Genomic DNA, 24,905 nt, shown 5'->3' with positions numbered 1-24,905 from the left:
CTCTCTCTGCTCTCTCTCCCTCTCTCTCTTCCCCCTCCCCTGCCTCTCTCTCTCTCTTCCCCCTCCTCTGCGCCTCTCTCTCTTCCCCCTCCTCTGCGCCTCTCTCTCTTCCCCCTCCTCTGCGCCTCTCTCTCTTCCCCTCCTCTGCGCCTCTCTCTCTTCCCCTCCTCTGCGCCTCTCTCTCTTCCCCTCCTCTGCGCCTCTCTCTCTTCCCCTCCTCTGCGCCTCTCTCTCTTCCCCCTCCTCTGCGCCTCTCTCTCTTCCCCCTCCTCTGCGCCTCTCTCTCTTCCCCCTCCTCTGCGCCTCTCTCTCTTCCCCCTCCTCTGCGCCTCTCTCTCTTCCACCTCCTCTGCGCCTCTCTCTCTTCCCCCTCCTCTGCGCCTCTCTCTCTTCCCCCTCCTCTGCGCCTCTCTCTCTTCCCCCTCCTCTGCGCCTCTCTCTCTTCCCCCTCCTCTGCGCCTCTCTCTCTTCCCCCTCCTCTGCGCCTCTCTCTCTTCCCCCTCCTCTGCGCCTCTCTCTCTTCCCCCTCCTCTGCGCCTCTCTCTCTTCCCCCTCCTCTGCGCCTCTCTCTCTTCCCCCTCCTCTGCGCCTCTCTCTCTTCCCCCTCCTCTGCGCCTCTCTCTCTTCCCCCTCCTCTGCGCCTCTCTCTCTTCCCCCTCCTCTGCGCCTCTCTCTCTTCCCCCTCCTCTGCGCCTCTCTCTCTTCCCCCTCCTCTGCGCCTCTCTCTCTTCCCCCTCCTCTGCGCCTCTCTCTCTTCCACCTCCTCTGCGCCTCTCTCTCTTCCACCTCCTCTGCGCCTCTCTCTCTTCCACCTCCTCTGCGCCTCTCTCTCTTCCCCCTCCTCTGCGCCTCTCTCTCTTCCCCCTCCTCTGCGCCTCTCTCTCTTCCCCCTCCTCTGCGCCTCTCTCTCTTCCCCCTCCTCTGCGCCTCTCTCTCTTCCCCCTCCTCTGCGCCTCTCTCTCTTCCCCCTCCTCTGCGCCTCTCTCTCTTCCCCCTCCTCTGCGCCTCTCTCTCTTCCCCCTCCTCTGCGCCTCTCTCTCTTCCCCCTCCTCTGCGCCTCTCTCTCTTCCCCCTCCTCTGCGCCTCTCTCTCTTCCCCCTCCTCTGCGCCTCTCTCTCTTCCCCCTCCTCTGCGCCTCTCTCTCTCCCCCCTCCTCTGCGCCTCTCTCTCTCTCTCTCTCTCTCTCTCCCCCCTCCTCTGCGCCTTTCTCTCTCTCTCTCTCTCCCCCCTCTTCTGCGCCTTTCTCTCTCTCCTTTCTTTCTTTCTTTCTCTCTCTCTTTCTCTCTCTCTCTCTTCCCCCTCCTCTGCGTGTGCGCTCTCTCTCTCTCTCTCTCTCTCTCTTCCCCCTCCTCTGCCCCCTCTCTGCTCTCTCTCCCTCTCTCTCTCTTCCCCCTCCTCTGCCCCCTCTCTGCTCTCTCTCCCTCTCTCTCTCTTCCCCCTCCTCTGCCCCCTCTCTCTCTCTCTTTTCCCCCTCCTCTGCCTCTCTCTCTCCTCTCTTCCACCTGGGGGTGGCACTGATGAACAGGGATGGGGTACTGGTGATCTTGGTTAGTTAGGGTGGGGCTTCTGAATATACTGCTTAGTTGTGGGGAGGGGTAGTTAAGGTTTAATGTGCATCTGTTAGTTTAAATGGCTTTTCTTTTGAACAGGGAGATTTCACGCTGAAGGCTACAAGTATGCATAGACTGAAGAATTTAACAAAACTTTAAAATAAAGCAGATATTATAAAGAAAGGATCAACCTAGATCAAGAAAACAAAACTTATCTGCAAGTTCAGCACGATGGTGATCAAAGGGTGAGATTTTTTTCTGAAGTAGCCTGAAGGATGTTCGTGATTAACCTCACCTGAAGATACTGTGAATGGTGAACACCGTTAGCCTCACCGTTATTTTGACAGCAAATTCTGGGCCAATATAAATATGGACATAGGAAATGATAATACGGGAAAAGTTGACACAAAAAGGGTGACAACAGGAAATCAAGTGGTGCAGACAGGAAGTGTGTGCAGATGGAACATTTTTAGTAATGTTAACACAGGTGATGCAATTAGCTTCTCAAATGCATATTGAAAAACACAGGTGATAAAATTAGCCTGTTCTGCCCAAAATGAATAGTTTGAAATTAATTTTGTCTGAAGCAGACAAATCCTCAGAAGTAAGCTTTCCAGGATAAATAACATAGAAAACAAACATATTACACAATTAAATGATTAACTCTGTGGTTTGTTTGTCTCTCTCGTGCTCATGTCCTCTTAAATAAAAATTAAGTTTTTCATAATTTAAATATGAAAGATTACCTGAAAAAAGAATCATAAAAATTCTGTCACAGAATGAAGAGATAAAGCTTATAGTTGAAAAAGGGTACGGTAGCGTAGTGGTTATGTTACTGGGCTAGTAATCCAGAGGCCTGGACTAAAATCCAGAGTCACGAGTTCAAATCCCGCCACGGCGGCTGGCGAATTTAAATTCAATTAATTAAATAAAAATCTGGAATTAAAATACTAGTATCGTAAAAACCCATCTGGTTCACTAATGTCCTTTAGGGAAGGAAACCTGCCGTCCTTACCCGGTTTGGCCTATATGTGACTCCAGACCCACAGCAATGTGGTTGATTCTTAATTGCCCTCTGAAATGGCCTAGCAAGCCACTCAGTTGTAAAAATCTCGCTAGGGATGGGCAATAAATGCCGGCCTTGCCAGCGACGCCCAAATCCCGTGAACGAATAAAAAAAAATAAAAAATCCAGAGAGAAACCTACTCTGGAAAACGTAGCACGCTGGGAAATTATGCAAACTGTACATGTGCAGATTGCACTGATGTGGTTGCCAGCTCCCTTCAACTGTTCTGGGGCAAGAATATCCAGTCTAAGCCTCAGCTTTTGAGGCCTTGAAATAAAAACTTTAACGAAGATATTAAAAGACTTGAGTTCTATGGTAAATTTAATTATGTTATTATAAAGTACATATTTTTTGATATTTTGTCTACAAGTTTATTTTTGAGATTATATACTTCAATTACTGAAAGGAAATGATTGGTTTGCCTTATTTCTTTTAGTTGTAGGTTCTCCTGACTGGTCACTTGGGATTGATTGCTTTCCTAATTCCTGAATAGTTTCTCATTGGTAGTTTTCTAGCCACTTCCTTTTTTTGTTTGATTCATACCTCCCCTACCTCTTCAGTATTCATTTTCTGCTGTTTTACTTTGAATAAATCAACAAAACATGACTGGAAAGTGTTGCAGGATGTAACTGTGACACGTACAGGAAATGTGCGCTATGCGCAAGATGTTTAATGTATTAATAAGAAATAAGAAATAGGAGCAGGAGTAGGCCAATCGGCCCCTCGAGCCTGCTCCGCCATTCAATAAGATCATGGCTGATCTGATCCTAACCACAAATCTAAATTCATGTCCAATTTCCTGCCCGCTCCCCATAACCCCTAATTCCCTTTACTTCTAGGAAACTGTCTATTTCTGTTTTAAATTTATTTAATGATGTAGCTTCCACAGCTTCCTGGGGCAGCAAATTCCACAGACCCACCACCCTCTGAGTGAAGAAGTTTCTCCTCATCTCAGTTTTGAAAGAGCAGCCCCTTATTCTAAGATTATGCCCCCTAGTTCTAGTTTCACCCATCCTTGGGAACATCCTTACCGCATCCACCCGATCAATCCCCTTCACAATCTTATATGTTTCAATAAGATCGCCTCTCATTCTTCTGAACTCCAATGAGTAGAGTCCCAATCTACTCAACCTCTCCTCATATGTCCGCCCCCTCATCCCCGGGATTAACCGAGTGAACCTTCTTTGTACTAAGAATGGAGTTCCTGTGGTGTTGCCAATGATAAATTGGAAAATATGGTCTCTTATCTGTCTTTGCATTGCTATTTGTACCTTTGTTGCACCTATTCTGCTTCTGGTATCTCTCTCCCTAACTCCTCGTTTTGCTTCTCTCTCCATTCTTTTTCTTTCTGTCTTTTGATTTTTTTCTTTTCTTTCAGGTGGAAGGTGGATGACGTGGTATGCTGTGATAGGGAAGGAACTGCTAGCTGTGCTGGGGATTGAAGGGAAACTGGCCTGCAGCTCTCAGCAGCTCCATTCCCAGCCCCTCTCCCACATCACTTGTGCTACCCCCTCCCCCTCCATTTCCTTGCTTTCATTGCATCCCCTACCCTCTCCCTTTGCTACTGCCTTATCCCCTTCCTACAGACCCTTCATAATTCCAACTTACTCCTATGGTTACCTCTCCCCCTTTGCACTATCTCCTTTTCCTCGCTTCACTGTCACTCACCTCCATCCAATCCCCTCGCCCTGCCTCAAATGTTTTTTGCCTTGCCCTCATTTTGTATAAATTTAACATGCGACTAGAACAGGACTTCCTTGAAGGCTGGACTTTAATTGTCATACGTTTCACTTCTTTGGGATTTTGTATTAAGTGAAGATCATGTGCCATGCACATTATTGCCATATTGGTAGATAATAGCAACTGACAGCTAAGGCATAGAACAGTGGAACACTTGGTTTGACTGACTACTCTAAGTATAGAACTCATAAACTATTAATAAAATGTGTTATGAATCTTGAAGCAACACTGTAGTGCACCTATGACATTACTTGCGCTGCCAGTTGAATACTTGCCATGATATGTGTTTGTGTATATAGGAGAGGAGAATAATATTTTATTGATACATGTGCTCATCTGGTGATCTGTTTTATCAATAGTCCAAAATAATAGTACTGTGCCTAATTTGGCATTGTCCTTCCCTTTAAATATTTTTGGGAAAAAGCCAGATTTAAGCGCTGTATGATACCTATGCATACAGTGGAGTGTTTAAGCCACCCATTGTGAATTAATGAATTATTAAATAATTGACTGTAATATGGCTACTGTACAAATGGTTTCAGTTTCTTATAATGCTGCAGACGAACTTTATTTGGCCCATTTTAACTTCTATACTGAGATTCTGATTACCAGGCAGATAATATTTCAGCCCAGTGGGCATTTTATACAAGATACAGAATGTTTTTGTGTGTTTGAATGGTGACACGCTGTAACATTTCTATAGGTTTTATGGTGTATCATTTTCTATAAATCATTGGTACTTAAAGTTGCAGTACCTTTCTCTAAATGGGCTGCAGTGTAGCTTCTTGTATTCAGAATGAAGACATCTGGTGATTTCTGGATGGTTTGGAAGCCAGTCCATCATTTGTATTGCAATAAGATCATCAATAGACTATAAATGAGTAGGGATTCAAAACCGCTTTGTATTTTGTTATTGATTATAATAGTTCTGCAAAATATTATGTTGCATTTGTGAAATTGAAACACATGCTGCCGGGGTGAATTCTGCATAGTCTATGTTAGATTGAACTGTTTTGCACTGTTCTTCAATGTACAGAACATTGATGCCTTCACTCGACTGTAACTTACAGTGCTTAAATATACAGCTCTTTAGTTGGCTTTTAGTTTTGATAATGAGACCTAGTTAAATATAGATCAGCAAAACTGGTCCTCACAATTGAGCTGCACTAGTGCAATTTTTGAGCTTTTCGATCATCTATTCATCATTATCAGAGTCCCTATTTTTGTGCCTTATTAGTATTCCTTTTATAAGAACACGCTGAAATAAAAGAGATAGTTAGAAATTGACCAGGATTGAGAAGAAAGAAATTGAAAACAGTAAAATGAAAATAAAATGATTCATGAAAACATTTTGGTTAGTGAGGTGAATTATAATTTCTACCTATGCTTTCAGTGATATTATTTGGATAGCACTATTTGGATCTGGCCTAATGGCCACTGCTTCTATGGTTGGATTAAGCAATGTCACACAGATTAAGACCCTAGTCTCTTTGAATACTTTTTTCCTTATATCCAGTCCGTGGCGCATACTAGCACATGCCTTATAAATTTTACCCAGTTTTTTTTTCTCATGTCCTTTTCATTGGTAGGTCATATTGATCCTCCCAGAGTTCAAAGTCTATTGCATATCCCTCATTGGTTTAGGAGCCTGCAACTCAATACTTCAATACCAATGATGTGGTAGGATTGATCCTGGGTAAAACATATTTTAGCTGAGATAGTGAAACTAAAGAATTTTGATGGGTGAAGACATGAGGAACTGTGTATTAATTGAAGGAAACCGTATTTCCAATGCCCTAGTGAAGGGTGTGGAGGAGATCAAGGTATAATGATTCATCCATTGCACTGCGAGAACTCAGAGGTTCTGAGCACTGGGGATATCAGACTTGAAGGAAATGATAAATGTAGAATGGAATCGTCAGGAAAAGTGTTCATCTCCTTGTATAGAGGCCTAGGTACCATTCTTATGTTTTGTCCAAAGCTACTTCACCCTTTCATCTGCAGCTAAATCATTAACACCAATTTCTAAACCAAAAGACATTTTTACTTATCAAGTTCTAAAGCCTAATTTTTGAAATTCTTCCCATCCAAAGAAATTTATGTTAAGCTTTCAAAACATTTATGTAAGAGATAATGGTAAAAGTCCATTGAATAGTTGAATTTTTACATATTTATTTTAATTCAGTCAGGTTTTCTAATTGAAGACAATGGCAAGAATCCTCTTGATTTTTGAGTAATGTCCTCAGAATTGTCTTCTGTTAGGGGCTGGAGTTATTTAGAAATGTTTAAAAGCTGCCTGCTTCCATTAAACAAAATGCGTCTCTCAACTGGCTTGGTGCATTGGGGTTTCATCCAATTGACTTGGCAGCCCAATATATTTGAGAATTGTTCAATAATTCTTAATGCTGTTGGGCTCAACCTCTGAATTTGACATGGTCACTGAAGCAATGACTATATGATGCACTGTCCTGCTGACCTTTAACCCCTTCAATCTGCAAAGAAAGCCATATTGTCTGAGCTGAAGGCTTCAAGGTGAAGATGAATAGAAATGAGCAGAGTGTATATCCTTTCATCTTATCCAGTACAAGTGGCAATGGGTGTAGAAGCGGTTTATTTATGAGTATGGGTGCTAAAGAATTGGAGTATATTTTTACTCACCCAATGAAGTCTTGTCAGTTTGGGAGTAAGTGGCATCAAAGGCCTTCTTGCATCATGACTGCTATTGCTTGGTGTAATGTTGGTGCTCTACAGATGTAATTTTACTTGTTATTGTTTAAAGTGGCACCTTGTGATGTTATTTGTTCGTTTGGTCATTTTGGATAATGTAACTTCCTACAGTATTGTGCCTTGGTATGTAACATAAGGTGTAATAAATCCATATCTGTACTTTTAGTTTCTGTTGAGATAAACTAATGTCTTAAACGAATCTTACACAGAATCACGTAGAATTACGTAGAATGTACAGCACAGAAACAGGCAATTCGGCCCAACAGGTCCATTCCGGGGTTTATGCTCCACATGCGCCTATTCCCACACTCCTTTATCTAACCCCATCAGCATATCCTTCTATTCCTTTCTCCCTCATGTGTTTATCAAGCTTCCCCTTAAATGCATCTATGCTGGTCGCTTCAACTACGCCTTGTGGTAGCGAGTTCCACATTCTAACCACGCTCTGGGTAAAGAAGTTTCTCCTGAATTCTCTACTGGGTTTATATGTGACTGTCTTATATTTATGGCCCCTAGTTCTGGTCTCCCCTGCAAGTGGAAACATCTTCTCTATGTCTACCCTATCAAACCCTTTCATAATCTTAAAGAGCTATCAGGCCACCCTTCAGTCTTCTCTTTTCTAGAGAAAAGAGCCCCAGCCTGCTCAATCTTTCCTGATAGGTATATCCTCACAGTTCTGGTATCTTACTAGTAAATCTTTTTTGCACCTTTTCCAGTGCCTCTATATGCTTTTTATGGTATGGAGACCAGAACTGTTCTCAATACCTCCAAGTGTGGCCTAACCAAGGTTCTATACAAGTTTAACATAACTTCCCTATTTTTTAATTCTGTACCTCTAGAAGTGAACCCCATTGCTTTGTTTGCTTTTTTTATGGCGTTAACATGCGTCACTACTTTTAGTGATTTGTGCACCTGTACCCCCGGATCCCTCTGCTCCTATACCCCATTTGGACTCTTATTTTCCAAGCAGTATGTGGCCTCCTTATTCTTCCTACCAAAATGCACCACCTCATACTTATCCATATTGAAATTCATTTGCCAATTACATTTCCATTCTGCAAGTTTATTAATGTCCTCCTCAGAATTAACTACACCCCCCAATTTGGTGTCATCCTCAAGTTTTAAGAACATGAGAGATAGGAGCATAAGTAGGCCATGTGGCCCCTCGAGCCTGATCTGCCATTCAATAAGATCACGGCTGATCTTCTACCTCATCTCCACTTTCCCGCCCTATCCCCATATCCCTTGATTCCCTCTGTCCAAAAATCCATCGATCTCAGTTTTGAATATACTCAACAACTGAGCATCCACAGCCCTCTAGGGTAGAGAATTCCAAAGATTTACAACCCTCTGAGTGAAGAAATTTTTCCTCATCTCGTTCCTAAATGGCCGACCCCTTATCTTGAGACTATGACCCCTAGTTCTAGACTCTCCAGCCAGGGGAAACAGCCTCTCAGCATTTACCCTGTCAAACCCTTTAAGAATTTTATACATTTCAATGAGATCACCTCTCATTCTTTTAAACTCCAGAGAATATAGGCCCATTCTACTTAATCTCTCCTTATAGGAAAACCCTCTCATCCCAGGAATCAGTCAAGTGAACCTTTGTTGCACCACCTCTAAGGCAAGTATATCTATCCTTCCTTAGGTAAGGAGACCAAAATTGTACACAGTACTCCAGAAGATGTACTTCCAATTTCCGAGTCCAAATCGTTTATGTAAATGGTGAACAACAGTGGTCCCAGCACTGATCCTTGTGGAACACTACTTCTCACCTTTTGCCAGTCTGAGAATTACCTTTAACCCCTACTGTTTGTTTTCTGGTTTGTAACCAGCTTGCTATCCATTCTGCTACTTGTCCTCTGACTCCACTTGCTCTGACCGTAGTTATGTGTCTGCTATGCAATACCTTATCGAAGGCCTTTTGAAAATCCAAATATATTACATCTACTGCATTACTCTTGTCTACTCTTTCTGTTACTTCTGCAAAGAATTCAGTAAGGTTGGTCAATTACAATTCAGTGCCCCTAGACCAGGAAGGGGAAATACCAGCCAGAGTCCCTGCCAACTGCTATCCAGCGATCTTTCCTAGAAAAATGTGCATGTTATTGTCAAGTGAGGACATAATTGGGCTCTTTTAATGTAATCCACAGTTGGATACTCAGCTCACACTGGAAAACTGGCTACTTGAGTGAGGAAGTGAAGGTCTGCCAGTATCTTATATGGCTATGCCTCAATTGATGCCTTCGAAGAGGGGAGAAAATTGTGGGGTGTGGAAGAGATTAAGATTTTGTACATTAGTGGAGTGGTGAAATGTTTGTTTTGAATACAAGATTCATTTTTAAGAATGTTCTGTTTTATCATGGCGGACAGGCCATTTATTATCGAAATGTCTATCCTGGCACAGATGTTGTGAAGTTTCCTTTATAATATGCAATTTATTTTTTGGGATGCTATAATGTAATATATTACAAATGTTAAATGTATACAGGTTTACTGGGATAAAAAGGACCTGGTGAGAATTTGGAAAGACACTTGAAATATTTGACAAAGAAAGAACTTGAATTTATATGGCACCTTTCATGACCTCAGGATGCCCCAAAGTGCATTACCAAAGAAGTACTTTTGAAGTATGATCACTGTTGTAATGTAAGGAAATGGAGCAGCCAATTTGCGCACAGCAAGATCCCACAAAGATGTGGTAAATGACCAGATAATCTGTTTTGGTTGAGGGAGAATTATTAGCCAGGACTTCGGGAGAACTCCCCAGCTCTTCTTCAAATAGTAGCATGGAATCTTTTATGTCCACCTGAGAGAGCAGACGGGGCCTCTGTTTAACATCTCATCCGAAAGACTCCCTTTACTGCACCAATGTGTTAGCCTAGATTATGTGGCCAAATCTCTGGAGTGCGGCTTGAACCAATGGCCTTCTGACTCCGAGGCGGGAGTGCTATCACTGAGCCAAGGCTAACAGCTACTGAGGGGGAAGATAGTTTGATTTATATTAATTGATTATGTTACAATATTCTTAAAATTTCCACAGATTAGTCAATTACTGGTTCATGCTGCACTATTACGTAGATTACGAGTAAATCTGTTTTTCACTGATCAAAGATGAAAATATATTCTGTGTAGTACTGTATTTACTTCAATTCACATGAATTTAGAATTCTTTAAAATTAGTGCACCAGTTACTAAATTTTCTTTGCAACCTTCAATTTTTGCTCGATTTAATGTATTACATTTGCAATAGCTTTCATATCTGTTAGTCTAAAGATTACATCACCAAAAAGGAATCATACATCCAACAATGCATTTCTTCATAGGGCATGCGCTCTAAGTAAATTGAATTGTTGCACACATCTGCTGAGGTTTGTAGCTACTACTGTTAATTGCAAATGGCTAAAGCCAGTGGGGCTGTGTTGGTATTATCCTCAAATTTGTTAGCAATTTGATCAGTTGTTAGTTGCATTTTTTGCTGTGGTTTTCATATTATTGTCGTTAATAGTTCTGTTATATTTTAAGTAAGCAGTGCAGAACCAATAATTTATTTTTAATTTAAATCGTGATTGGTTTCAGTCTGTTTTGCATTTCATCCCACAAATGCCCATTATAGCCAGGCGGGCACTACAACCTCTGGGCTGTAGTCTTTTTCATATTTAACCACTATAGGCTGCGAGTCATCCTAAAATGCCCTTAACTCTTATCTATGAAGGTTTAATATGTTTGGAAAGAAAGTTGGTGAAAAGAAAAAAAAAAGTGGCTACTGAATTAGAAAAAAAAATGGATCATGGATGTTATCAAACAGCGTTTCAAATAGTTCACATTGTGCCTCTTACAAGGCTCTCCCCGGCCAGGCCTCAACTCTCACCACAAGCTGCTGCTGCTCTTTTCATTCCGATCCAGCACACTTCCTTCCCTGATCTTCTCACATAACAATAAGGGAAGTATTAAAATGTGCTTTGCTATTAATAGTTGCTTTTAAGAAAAACTGTTGAAAACTTTTTATTTTTAGCCTTTGATGGTTAAAACAGTTTGCATAATGGAAGAGCTTGGATATCCAGTTTATTCAGTTACTTGTGGAAATCTGCAATAATTTTGAAGCTGACTTGGAGTATTCGATTGTTTTTCATTATGGAGCCTGTCTATGCTTCATCACCTCATCATTTCTGTTGATAAGGTGATAAAGCATCAAGAATTGTAGAGGTGCATGTTTAAATGAAAACTGTTATATTCTCTGCTTAAAGTATTCACAACATTTTTATTCATTATATTCAATTTTATGAAGGACTAAGGAATACTTGTGATGTCATAGTTACTAGCTATAACAATTTTATATATTGGAATGTAGGATTCATTTATTTATTATATCTTCACTTTATCTCACTGAACTCGCACTTCCATCAACATAAATTGATTTGTGCTTTCTATTGGAAGCTTTGTAATGCTTGGTAACTACATATATGTTCATAGCTTTCTTACTTAAATATTAGACATTATTGTAATTAGTTAACCCATTTAAAACAGGCACTTTTCTGGTCTACAATATGTTTTTCTTTCTAATGCATCTGTCTTTTGATCATTTTCCTGTTTTGATTTTCCATAGGAAAAAAGGCCTAGAATAGCATGGAATTAAAAACAGATGGACTAATTGTGTTTAGCTGTTTGTGTTGATTCTTTAAAAAATGTACATTTTTAAATATTCTGAGTAACTAACAATTGCTAGGATAATTAACATAATTCATTTTCAAATTTGTTGTGTTTGTGAAGACTTGAATTCTGTTGACCAAATAGAAATTATTTTTTACCATACCCTGAACTCCTGAACTTAGTCTTGTTGAAAGATTTGTATTTTTCATGAAGTATGGAACAAATAAAACCCTTTGCTTTTGCTGGTAAAATGATGACTAACTTTTAATGTTTGCAAAAAGCATCCATTCTTTAACCAGCACTATATTGTGAAAAGTAAATACTAGTAACCCTGAATAAGTTTTCAAGAATAAAATTGCTTTCTCTTAAAATTAGTCATCTGTGTGAAATGATTTTAAAAAGTTGAGCAGATGAGCCCTTAATATTTTTATCTCCCTCATTCCATTCCCCTGCTGTCCAAAAAAAAGTTGTGTGGGGGGAAATCAATAGAATGAAATTAACATTTTCAAATGATTGTAGGTTGAATCTCAAATTCTGGATGATAAGTACTTTGTCTCTTTACTTACCAATGCATTATCCAGAAACTGTTTTCATACATACGCACTAAACTGCTAAAGTGGATCTGTTCTGTGTAGATGGTCCATTAGGGGGCTCTGCTGCTGTAGGAAGACTATGCTTACAGTAATTCGTAAGCCTACTTTCTAACACAAGTTTTGCTCTTTTTCCTTTCGTTTTCAGAAAAGGTCACGGATCGCCTACAGTGATGAGGTAAACCTTCGAAATGAGCTCCTAGGGGATGATGGGAATACCTCCGAGAACCAGGTAGGGCCACTAATCAGCATACCCTTGTGGGTGGCTTGAGGGTGATGAAGGTCAGCGACTAGTATGTCTTCTCAAGCTGCTCACTAACAGCATTAACAGCAACTCAAGTGGAAATACATTGTTTCATGCAAAGCTAAGCAACAACAAACCTCCGATTTTAAACCGTTTAAGTTTTAATCATAGTACAGAGAAGACATGTAGACCTTCCAAATGTTATCTGAGAGAGATTTTTTTTATTTCACGAACAAATTTCCAGCTTAGAACAAAATCTGCAAGATGTCAAACTTTGCTTATAAGTTTGTTTATTTTATTAATGCAAGTAATATGGCAGGAGCCTCTGAAGTAGTGAGCTCTAGCGATAATGCTATGGGGGCTTACTGTGCAAGAAATACACCATACTGCAGTTTTAGCGCAGGGGTTGATGCCGGTCAATTTAATTCCCGAAGATCTAAAGGAGGTCAGTATCATCTCATATAGCCCTGGCAGAGCAGATCATTATGAGCAACAAATCTGTTAGTTGCATGGCATGGATTTATAACGAAATGAATGGTGAACCTTTATAAGTTCTGAAAATTGTGGGTTCACCTAGCGATAATGTGTAAAGGACATTTAATAGAGTTCAGCATTTATTCGTTATCTGTATGCGGACAGAGAAGGAATTGGCGTTATCGCTTTTCATAATTCTGTAGTTTCGTGCATCACGTGGCCTTCACATACTGCGGCGCAGTTTCGATTTCAGTCACAGCAGCAGTCTGGCCACTAGAGATTCTGCCGGTTCAAACCAGCGCGTACCAGATTTTTCAGGTTACAAAGAACAGATTACCACTCGTATCGAATACCATATTGAAAATCTTTGTTTGAAAATCCCGTGATTATCATAACTGAAATGGCAGTACCCCGCTCTTAATGATGATAATGAAGGAAATGCAAAATGTAATCGTAAAATTTCAGACTGTATAGCGCTTCCAGTATACCGCTGTCTTGTCTATTTGAATACTTTTTTTCCAGTTAATATGAATTAATACGTACCTCGGCATGGTACAAAACAAAACAAAACCTAAAGCCCATTGCAAAACCATCCTCAAATCCATGGAGAAGCTTTAAAATCAGCCAGGCAGCACAAACAAGATAGAGCGCATTTTGTTTGGATTCTATTATAAAACAGCTGCGCCATGCTTCGTAGTACTTATGGTTATGACCAGAGAGCGGGTCGTTTCTTCTGCTTAGTTTTGCACTTTGGCCCATTGAGCATTCTGGTCATTTTGAGGTGGTGACTTAAAAAAAGACATTCACTGTCTTGCAAACCACCAGACACTTTGACAATCATATTATTGAATAGTATTTGTTTTATCTTAAGTGAATAACATCATTGTATTTCTATAAGGTAGTTTACATAAAATATCTCAAGATAAAGTACTTTTCTTTCCTTATTTACTTTTACTGCTATCATGTTTTCTCATCGCTTTCACATACTGTATTATCCTCTTCCCTGTTTGAATTTTGTGCTGTGTGTTTGAGTTTTTTTAAAGAAACATTTTTACCTCATGTATTCAAAGAATTAAAACGCAAACCTGTGTACATATTGGTGCAGTTAGTCTCATTGATGTAATATTTTGTATGTGTTTGGTTTTACAGTAGTTGCTGGTAAGATTTGTCTTTAATTGTAGCTGTTAAATAGATGATTACAATGGGATCTGCACATCAGCAGCTTGAAATAATGCTCCACACTCTCTTTACTTCTTTAAAATCATTGCTATGAAGCCTCTCGTTCTCTCTTTGAAGATTGCGGCAAACATATCTCTCGCGTACTAAACAAGGGAGAAGTGATTGTAACCGTCTGTGTTGACAAAGGAAGAACTAATCTTCTTTCAAAATGTGGTTTTGAAAATTCTCTTTGCGTGAGCCTTTTTAGACTCTGTAAAGGGGCTCTTCTATGATTTCTTAATACTAAGTATGTAAACAGATAAATTGTCATAGTTAATGTTATACCCAACTGTATGACAGATGTTTCATCCCTGCCATTTCTTTCCTTTTCATCTTTCTGTGCGTTCACAGTTGATAAAATTGCGTGAAGAGGTGAGTGCATCCTTGTTTGTTGTTAGGTATCTGTGTTTGTTTGGAAAATATTGGTGTTTTCTGTCAACTGTTAATTTTTTGAGAACCATGCTACAAACCCTACAGGATTTCTTTAAATTTTGTTTTTATATTATGTGAGGTAATCAGTATAATTTATCCAAAACAAGTATACTCACTATTTGAAGAGCTAGATTAATTAGTATAGATTGTTATTGCAATGTGTCTGACCTTCAAATCAGGTCCTATCTGCGTTGATCTGAACACATTGTTCTAATGATTTCGAAAAAAATTTCAAGGGAAGCTTTGAAGTGGCTTTAGCTGCTGCGATCTGCTGGCCACATCTCACAGATATGTCACCTCTGCCAGGAGGGAATAGGAAAATCACGTTTCGAATGGTAATGATAACATTCTAATCACTTCTCCTTTGAAGATTGAAGCAAGATACACTGTCAGTATCCCAGACTGTCAGTGCTCAAGGCACCAAGGCATCTTGGTCTAGGTGTATTAGCTTAAGTGAGCATGTCAATACAGCTGCATCAGGGAGATCCATAGGGGCTCATTAGAGCAAGGCAACTCACTTCTGTGGACATGATTCAGATTGTTCATATGGCACCATTTTTATTAGAAAGTATTTCTCCAATTTTAAGTGACATCTGTCAGCGAAGAAAGTTCTTGGTGAAGCTTTCTGACTGTCAAACTCAAAAATGGTCTTGAAATGTGGTAGCCCCTCTTGTTTTTTCCATGTGATTAGTTTGTATGCCTTTTGACAGCATGAATAGAACTTGGATGACAAACCAGGGTCTAGCCTTTTTTTTCCCCTGAAAGAAAGTAGGATTAAAATTCTCTAAAGAAAAGAGTTGATGGGCGTAAAGTGGTAGGAAACAACATTGCAAGTGGGATCCTGTCCTGTATGTGAAAATCTTTGTTTTCTTCTCTTTTTGTGCGGTAGGAGTTCTTTTTAAAAAATCTCTCTTTATAATTAATAAACTTAACACATTTAAGATTACTGCAAAAACAGAACTTTTTTCCTTTCTATATGAGTGTGAAAAGAATAAAAAAGCTTTGCTTTAATGCTTCAATAACCTCTGTATTGATTCACCTAAATTCAAGATTTGGTTATGTAAATATATGTACTCATTTTAAAGGTGATGTAGTCACACTGCTGTAATTTACAGATACAGATTTATTCTGAATAGCATTAACTAAAATACATTTTCTGAGCTTCATTTGACATTTTTCTGTTTTTCTTGTGGAAATAAGCTTCAGTTCCAATATTCAAATTCTATCACGATGCACTAAAGTCAAGGGATATGTCCACTGATTAAAAGCTTCTTCATTCTTAGAATGGCCTTAAAAAGCCAATGTATCTTAATGATGACAGTAACAATGACAATAAAATGTTAGATGTTTTGTATATAAGATATGATAATTGTGCTGTAGCTGTGCTTATCTAAAATTCTACTTATCTTATTATACAGCTATTTATTTCAACTTGTGTGGCACACTATTGGAGCCTAATTATTCAACGGAACATCAGTTTAAATAAGACTCCTGGCATTCACAAAGCACTCCATATTTTGCTGTAATGAGCATAAAATCCCAAGTGAAATTCTATAGGTCCTATAATAAGACACGTTAGAAAAAATACAAGTAAAAACTATTAAAGATCAAAACTACCATATGATTGTTCTCAAACTGTGATATATTTCTAATAATCAATGAGATGTAGCAAATCTAAATCTTGTGCTAGTTTTCAGCACCGAAAATGTGGCATTCAACATTCTTAACAATTTGTTTTCTATAAGTAAAAGCTCATTGAAATGAACTTCTGTTTTGGAAACAAAAATTCTTGAACAATTATTGAAGCTGATTTGTGGCTGTAAAAATATACTATTTATTCAGTAATCGTGCATATTAGGATTTCAAATTGTTTTAAACCATATGCACACGCATTTGGAACAAAACAGTTCAGATGGAGTCATATTACAACATGTTCACAATGCTCTAGATTAATTGTAGTTAAATTAGTTTTCATGATGGCATTCCGAGTGGTTCTTCATATATGTGCCAAAACCATCCTAGTTCATTTAGTCCAGTACAAGAAAATTGTTGATTTCAGACTTGTAGCAGAGAATTGGCATTTAATTGGGACTATATGTCTTCACTAGTTTATCCTAACCCAACCTGCAAGTGGCTCGCTGTGCACAAAGCCACGTTTTTTTCCCCTTTTTATGTGTTTTGACATGATCACAAATATTATTTCCACAGCTCTTTATAGTTGTATGATATTTAGAATTTAGACTTGATTAAATTCTAATGTAAAGTAAAATGTTTTCATACTACAAATACTTTGTGCTATGACATCTACTTCACCTTCAGTTACTAAAAATGGCATTGTATGTATTTACTTGACATCTATTGAAAATATCAGTAGGTTCTTGAAGAAATTAAACTGTTTTAACAGTTTTAGAAAGTTGATTTTATTTCTCCTTTTGAACCGAACTTAGCTCTTCATACAAATTGTTACACTGTCTGACTCCAAAATTTAGCTTGTGTTTTTTTTCCTGTATGGTTCCTTTATTATTAAATTAGATATAATTATACCTAGTACTTAAGTGTTGTGTATAATCATCTACAATTTTGTTTCAGAGAGCATGCCTGTTGGATAATACAGAGCGGTTAGAAAGGTCAACACGGAGACTGGAGGCTGGATACCAACTAACCGTTGAAACTGGTAAGGATTTTGAGAGTGAGCAAATTATCTGGCTTATGCACAGTAGTGTTCACGACACATGACATTTCTGGTGCACTTCAAAGGGGGGGAAAAGACAGCAGCTATATATGTGGTTTACATATTGAAAAGGCGATTGGGAGTTTATTTGTGCTCATCTCCTTAAACTTGAAAGCATGATGTCGACTAAAACAATTCTTGAGGTGTATATATATTATGTAATATAATATATTTGGCTGTAATATAATATATTACAAGACTGAATGAATAATATTCAGTCAGAACATAATTACTTCCTTGACATTTAGTAAAGTTAACCACTCTAAAATGAAGGCTTGCTTATAAACACAATATTTGCAGAAATGAAAATTCACATTATTTTCCTATACCAAATATATTTTTGAAAGATGTTGCTCTTAAAAAATACTTTCTGAATGGAGCAAAGAATTACAACAATTTACATTTCAGATTATTTATACTCTTGCACCTAATTCCATTATACTTTTTACACAGATGAAAACTTTAATTTGCCTTTAAAGTGTGTGTATGTGCATAATAATAATCAGTCAAAAGGGTTGGTTAATGCCATAATAAATCGCTCGGTGACTTTGGACTGCGAATTTGGGCTTTCTGCATTATACACTCTAGCTTTAGAAGGTGATTTATTTTTCTATAGCATTTACTACTGAGCCATTTATTCATGGTTTTCAGGTTGAACTTCTCAGAAATAAAATAGGTTTATGTGCATTCCATTGATGTGTAACGTTTTGTTTTTGAAAGGAAGCTAAGAAATTGTATCATTCAAGCTTGAGGTCAGGTGGAGCAGTTCTGCAGCACTGTACTCAAAATCAGGCCTCGAATTCATCATGGCAGCAGAGGAGAGAGAATCAGATGAGAAGTCCTATGGAGAGATAGGCAAAAAGAAAATAGCAAGAACAGGACCAGGCGCATGATACTAAGAGTGGTAAGAAAAAGAGGCAGGCAAGAGATTAAGAACAAATGGTATCAATGCAGAGGGACAGAATAAGCTAATGAAGGGCGGAGAAAGTTGAAGGTGCGGGAATCTCATATCAAAAGGAAGGTAGAGGTAAAAGAAACATTAAATTTGGTGTGCTAAGAGAAGGCTTCACTGGGAGAGAGAAAAAAATAGGATGCCGGCTGTTCCGAGATGTCGGAATGGGGAAGAGGCAGGGAGAGTGATTGCAGACATAAAAACAGAAAAATGCATAAAGCTTTTGGGGGTCATTCCAAATTCTGGCAAGCTACAGGTGTTGAGCAAAAAAATGTACTGTTGCCAATAGAGTTACCAATGAATTAAGAACTGGCTTATGATTTTTCACAAGTGTGGTATAAAAGCAGAGAGATCTATTAATATCGAAGTTTTTTTTTAGTGTATAACTCAATAGAGTTCTAAATGCCAGCAAATGCTTGCTACTTAGGTATTTTGACAGAAGGACAAATGCAAACCATTTTGTCTTCCTGTTTTGACATGGTGAGCAATACGTTTGTGTACAGCATATTTTATAACTAAGTAGCTGAGATATGAAGACCAGAAAGGTTCCAGATTCAATCCCCAAATTGTATTGCATTAACCAATCTCAGTTGGGGCAGCAGTAGGGATTCTGCAATTGGTGTCTGGGAGGTGAAAATCAGCCCGAATTCTTGCCATCCAATCGTGCGTACTGAAAGCTTGCATTTGTAGATAGCATTGGGCTCAGCTGAGATGCCTATAGTGGAATAGTAGGCTGACACTCACCACGAAGGCTTGCATATGAATAATAGCCATTTGGGCATTCGACAAAATATTGGAGGATGGGTGGCACGTGTGGTGGTGCAACCCAGTAAAGAGTTGGCACCTTCAGGGGATGAGGGGAAAAATATTGGCAAGGAAAAGAAATGTAAGCTAATGTCAGCAGTTTCTCTTGATTAAGCACACCAAAAAAAACAGATACTTTTTAGTTTGTCAAACTCAACTATTAAGCAGGAGTAGGTCTTTTAATTGTTTTATTTGGGGAATAAGTAATTTCTGATCTGAAACATGGCTATTTTTACAAATTGATTAATTTTACACCATCTCATCTAAATATACTAAAGCCTTCAACAACTCCAAAGCCTAAAACCAAAATTTTTTATTTTGCCTTTTTGGAGCTTTTCCGTTGGAATTTTGCTACTGAAGTTCTCATCTTCTGTTACTGCTGCTAGCAATTATCACTGTGTTTTCTGTGTGGTTGTGTTATGTGGTTAGATGACAGTATTTTGCAAGCATTCATTATACTAGACCTTGGATAATATGGGGTTAGTTTTACTGAGAAATCAATTATCCTATTTTAGAGAGATGTGACACTTCAATATATAGGCTGATTGACTGATAAAAGGCAGCGATTGAATTGAGGGGTTCTGATCATGTCAGAACCCTGAGATTCAATTACAGCCATGTATTTCTCTACTAAACTCTCCATTCTTGGTAACATAAATACAGTTTCTATCCATCTCAGGTGGTGTAGTGTGCTGCAGCTATTGCTTAAGCTAGTATAAATTGCTTGCCAATTGATAGCTGCTGTTCTTTGCCAGTATTTTTCTTCACCCATTGAGGGTTGAAGTTCACAAATGGACAGGTGGTCTTGTGCAAGGGAGGTCTCAGAGCGGGGCACTTGTCCATCTATTTAGTTGGGAAATGGCCCATGGCAGAGAAGCTGAAAAAAGTAAAATAGTAGAATAGCCAAAGCAAAATTGAAACGTGTTAATTAGAATTATAGTCTTTCTTTAAAATTAAGCATTCTACAAAGGCTAGTCTGACATGTGAGCATTAGAAGAATTTTTAATAACAGCCTTTAGAAGATATAGTTCTATTACATCACAAGCCACTACAGCACAGTTGCATCCCTTTGTTTGATATTTGGTGTGTAATTTTGATTTTCACAGGTGAGAAATATTGATCCCTTAAGATGTGAAATGATTGTTCATACCTGTACAACAAATGTAGGATATTGCACTAGCAGCACTGTATTACGGCGTTTAATTCACAAACCGTCCATTGTTTGAGGGCTAAAGTTCTAACTAAATTGAGTTCAGTGTTGTAAGTAAAATAAATTTAGTAGTGCAACAAGTTTGGTTTATTCAATTTATATGGACTTTTTTTTTGAAGGAGCTGAATTTTTATTAAAACAACATGAATCCCGTATAAATGTAGAAAGTGACCAGCCTCTGTTGCATCAGTAGGTGTGCCCTCGGGCTCCATTCCAGTTGTGTAATGTCCTGCGAACATCATGCAATAATTAATATTTCTACAAATATAATATGGTATATTATTACTAATGTGAAATATTATTGCAGGTGACTGGAAAATAGTATTCATGGAATAAATGTTCGTATTTAAGGCTGAACAATTAAATGTGGCATTATGTGAAATATTTTAAGGATACTTAACATTAAAAGGTCATGATCTGAGTAGGAAAAACATTTTAATACAGAAAATAAAAATCTCTCAAAACAAATGGAATGGTTTTCACATTTAAGCCATGTCACTGCTGCTAGGCTCTTTCTGGAAGCATTCAGCAGTAAATGGCTTCTGGTGCTATTAGGCTGGCCCTAGAGGCTTTCGCTCCTGGAAGTTCATTGAGGTTGGGTACAGACCAACTCTGCAGGCCATCAGCTTTATTAATGTGCAGATAAGCTGATTAGGCTATGTCAATCAAAGGTGCCAATAACTCAATTGAGAGGCTTTTTTTTTCCTTCTGAAGCATTGAAGTTGCCAACAAAGTGATAGATGTATGGTACATAGAGCTCAAATTGTCAGCAAGCGAGACACAAGATCCTATGATGATGCACTGACTATATTAAAGAGTACATCAATTTGTTTAGCCTGTTTTGATTTTTTTTCCTGTGGTATTAGTCGGAAAAAAAATCATGGTTACAGCTTCACTGGAAAGCAGAGGGTCTCGAAAAAAAATAATCGGGTTTCTTTGAAGCCTATTGGAGACTTTGAGATCTTGCTGTGCCAGACGATGGGTATTCAAGTACTCCTGTAACCATCGCACTCTGATCTCTCCCTAGCCTCTGGTAACTTCAGTATTGATGTTTTAGTCAACAGAAGCAAAACTGGAGAATCTGATCTGGTTGTTCTTTCAATAATTGCTTTGGATAGACAAAACCTAACATTAAAAATTAACACCCTCAATTATTTCTAATCTTGCATTGCTAACAATAACCTGTAGTTAGAGTGTTGAGAGATTAACCTAATTTTTACTCTCCTTTTAATGCAAAGCATTCTAGGGCAAAAATGCTTAGCTTCTGCAAGAATTCAGGAAAATGGTACTGTTTACTTCTTCAGAGTTCTTGGAGTTACAGAAATTCAAATTATTTTAATGTCATGATTTTAGAACCTCAAATGCAGAAAACACTAAGGATGCCAATGTACATTGGGATATTTTTAAATGGCACATCCTGCGTATTGTATATTTTGGCTCACTACACAGCTTCCCCACTATTAGAACAGAAGCTGGAGTTTTTGAAAGAAAGTGCTGTCTAGTTAGCTACTTAACCATCTTTAGGCTTAAGCAAAATCACATTGAACGTACTAGTCTATCTGGTATTTCTTTTTGTGTGATATGTAACATTTCATCTCATTGTGTATGTGAAATATGTACAGTGAAAAAAATGTAATAATTATAAAAGGCCAAAAATATCTAAAATACAACATTACAAAATCTGGAATTTAGGAGCAATGAAAGGATGGTAAAGAACAAGGCAAATGGGTCCATATTAGTGATGATGAAATATTAGTGCAATATTCTAGATATTTTTCTATTAATTAAAGTAATTCAATGGAAGCGAAGAATATTTTTATTTGCTTTTCTCATATCTTCACCTTTTTTCCTCCCTAAGGCTCTCTCCTGTTTATCTCGCTATCCTGTCTGAAAAAAGTGAATGTAATAATAATTTTTTCCCTAATCGAGCCTTGTCAGGGAAGTGTCTTATCGTTAAAAGGAAAATGACACCGATGATATCGTAAACAGAGCTAGTGTCACAGCGTTCCAATCAGAGCAATTCAGGCTCGGTATCTAGTGCTGCCACAAACACCTAGCAGCGTTTTTCATCGAAACATCAAAAACGTAGCAGTCATTAAAATTGCACCCGCGTAGAATTGCAGGGATCAGCCGCACTAGCGCAAAATAGGATGTGGGAAACAGACTTCTAAATGTGCTAATTCCAGCACCACGTGCTTGTGGCTTATTTTAATCAGTAGAAACTCGCACATTGTAATAAATCAGCATTATCTGTTGTGACACTAAAGGACACAGTTGGTTCAAGGATTTAGAGGGTCGCTGGCAACAGTATACGGTGTGATGGGCAAAGTATTTTTACGCTTGAACTACGGTAGCTAAGGCCCAAACCCCAATTTATGCCCCAAACAAAGCACACAGTCTGCACAATGACCGGCTCAACATGCAGTGATCTTCACCATGATATGGCCAGCAGAAGACTAAAAGAGCACAGGGCTTTAAGAGAATTCAATAGTTTGTTTTTGGTTTTCTTTGAAAAACTCCTCAAAAAGAAGAGGGTATTGGTAATTAGGAAAAACAGATGTCGCCAAGCCTTGTGACAGCTGAGCACCATTTCAGGCCAAGAAAGAAAATGGTTTATAAGTTGTTTTTTTAAAACAAAATTTAATTCTTAATGTTTCCATTTTTAACCTACATATTTTTGAATACCTTTGCAGAAAAATTATTCCTATTAAAATGTATGAAAAGATCATTAAATGGCTTAAGGTATTGTGATGCGTGTTTTAAACATTCTGCAATATTTGAATAATACGATAGGATTAAGGATTGAAAATTTACAGATGTACAGACCTCATTGATGAAAGAATTTATTTTATCGTCAAAGTATACTGTCATTCCAAGTGGATGTATTTAACAACCAAAGAATTGAGAAACAAAATATTTGCATTGTAAGTACACAGTAAATGTACTTGAAGATTAACATTTTCTCCACATGCACACGCTATACCCTATTTGCTATTTCAGTTTTGCTCATTTTTTTTAGTTGACATGAAACTTGAGGATAGCAATCAATACATTAAAATGTTGTAAACATTATAGAGATGAAGTATAAGAATATATATTTTTAGAAAATGCTGAAATTGTAATGTGAACAAAGAAGAAGCTGACAAACAGCAGTTTATAGCATGTGCTTATATTAAATAATCAGATTACAGTAAATAGCAAATTTTACATTTTACTCCTTGCTAACGTGCATTATGCACAATTAAAACTAAAGAACTTGATGAACTCTTACTTGTATTTCAGTACGACAAAATGACAAGAAACATTAACCTTCAAAATGTTTTGAGTTAATGTACATCACAAGCGTTAATTGAATTTTAAATGCAGTTTCTTCTTGACTAATATCAACATGACATGGCAATATATCTCATGCTGGATCTGCTTCATAGTGTCTTTTAAAAAAAAAACTTAATTGGTATCTGAAAACTTTCCCATGCGTGGTTTGCCTATGTGATTTGAACTGTCATTACAAGTTTGCTGAATGTCAGCCCGAAACCAAACCTAAATTTAAAACAGTGCATCCCGTATTATTCAGCTCAGCATTGGTCTCGCAAAATTCTACAAACAAACCTGTTTCAATGGTATCTTTCCTATTTATATTTTACTTTTTCCTTGTAAACGACACTTTAGATTGTCGTCTACGTTCAAAATTAACTACATTGTAATGTAACCTTTGTTGCAAAATTACCCGCAACACTTAGTGATATTTATGTACTTGATCTCTTTTACTATTGACTCCCATGAGGATTTCATTTGAATTCAAATTTGATCATTGAGAGTGCTGGGTATTTGTGGATGTTTTGTACTTTTGCGCATTGTTAAACGGGGACAAATTCTTCATGCAACATAGTAAATAAAAAGTAATCCTATTCATAACTAATACATTTAATCAACGTGACAATTAAGAGATAATCTAGAACTTTCAGGGATATACAGTTGTTCCTAATAATTACTTCTCAGTGAACAGTTCAGTACTGAGGGTTATTTTGCATTCTCCTGAAAGTAGGCTGCATTACCAAAAATAGCAGTTTTGCTACTGCTTGTTTTTACTTTTAAAATGGTGGCAATCGATCCTGATTTATTATCAGGTACTTTAATGGCCTTTGTTTTGTGAATTGTACAAAATGCACAGAAATAATTCTCTTTGCTTAGAGTTACTGGTAGGAAAACAACAGATGTGGTGACCGTTGTGTGACACTCCAAGCATAGTCTAAATTTTGTTTAATAAAGTCTTCAAAAGGAAATAGAAAACAAAGGGGAGAAGTGGAACCCCAGGAAGTTTCCTTTGTGGAACTTTGAAGAGCTGACAGATTTGTTAAGAGGTGAAGTTCCGATCAAGGCATGGTCACCGAAAAACTATGCAAGTAGAGGATGTTGTTAAACTCTAATGTAGAAGTGAAAAGTTGGTCTGTTGATTTATTTATTGGATGGATTTATACGTCTATATTATGTAGGCAAATTATAGAAATTAGAAGTAT

At 38.1% G+C, this 24,905-nt stretch overlaps 1 protein-coding gene across 7 annotated transcripts in view; it reads left to right on the top strand.

Moving 5' to 3' along the window:
* Positions 1 to 24,905, top strand: part of vti1a (vesicle transport through interaction with t-SNAREs 1A) — a 269,368-nt gene that overhangs the window by 61,998 nt on the left and 182,465 nt on the right. For 4 of the 7 annotated variants that reach the window (XM_068002225.1, XM_068002227.1, XM_068002223.1 and 1 more), the window contains exons 5-7: positions 12,472 to 12,555; positions 14,611 to 14,631; positions 17,281 to 17,365. In XM_068002225.1, the coding sequence (XP_067858326.1) occupies positions 12,472 to 12,555; positions 14,611 to 14,631; positions 17,281 to 17,365 (190 nt within the window). The remainder of the gene's footprint in view (positions 1 to 12,471; positions 12,556 to 14,610; positions 14,632 to 17,280; positions 17,366 to 24,905) is intronic. The other 3 variants (XM_068002226.1, XM_068002230.1, XM_068002224.1) reach the window with 1 other exon arrangement.

The sequence above is a fragment of the Heptranchias perlo genome, chromosome 21 (genome assembly GCF_035084215.1).
Source record: "Heptranchias perlo isolate sHepPer1 chromosome 21, sHepPer1.hap1, whole genome shotgun sequence".
NCBI classification, from domain to species: domain Eukaryota; kingdom Metazoa; phylum Chordata; class Chondrichthyes; order Hexanchiformes; family Hexanchidae; genus Heptranchias; species Heptranchias perlo.
The sequence above is the reverse complement of the archived record's forward strand: the minus strand, read 5'-3'. Positions and strand labels throughout refer to the sequence as shown.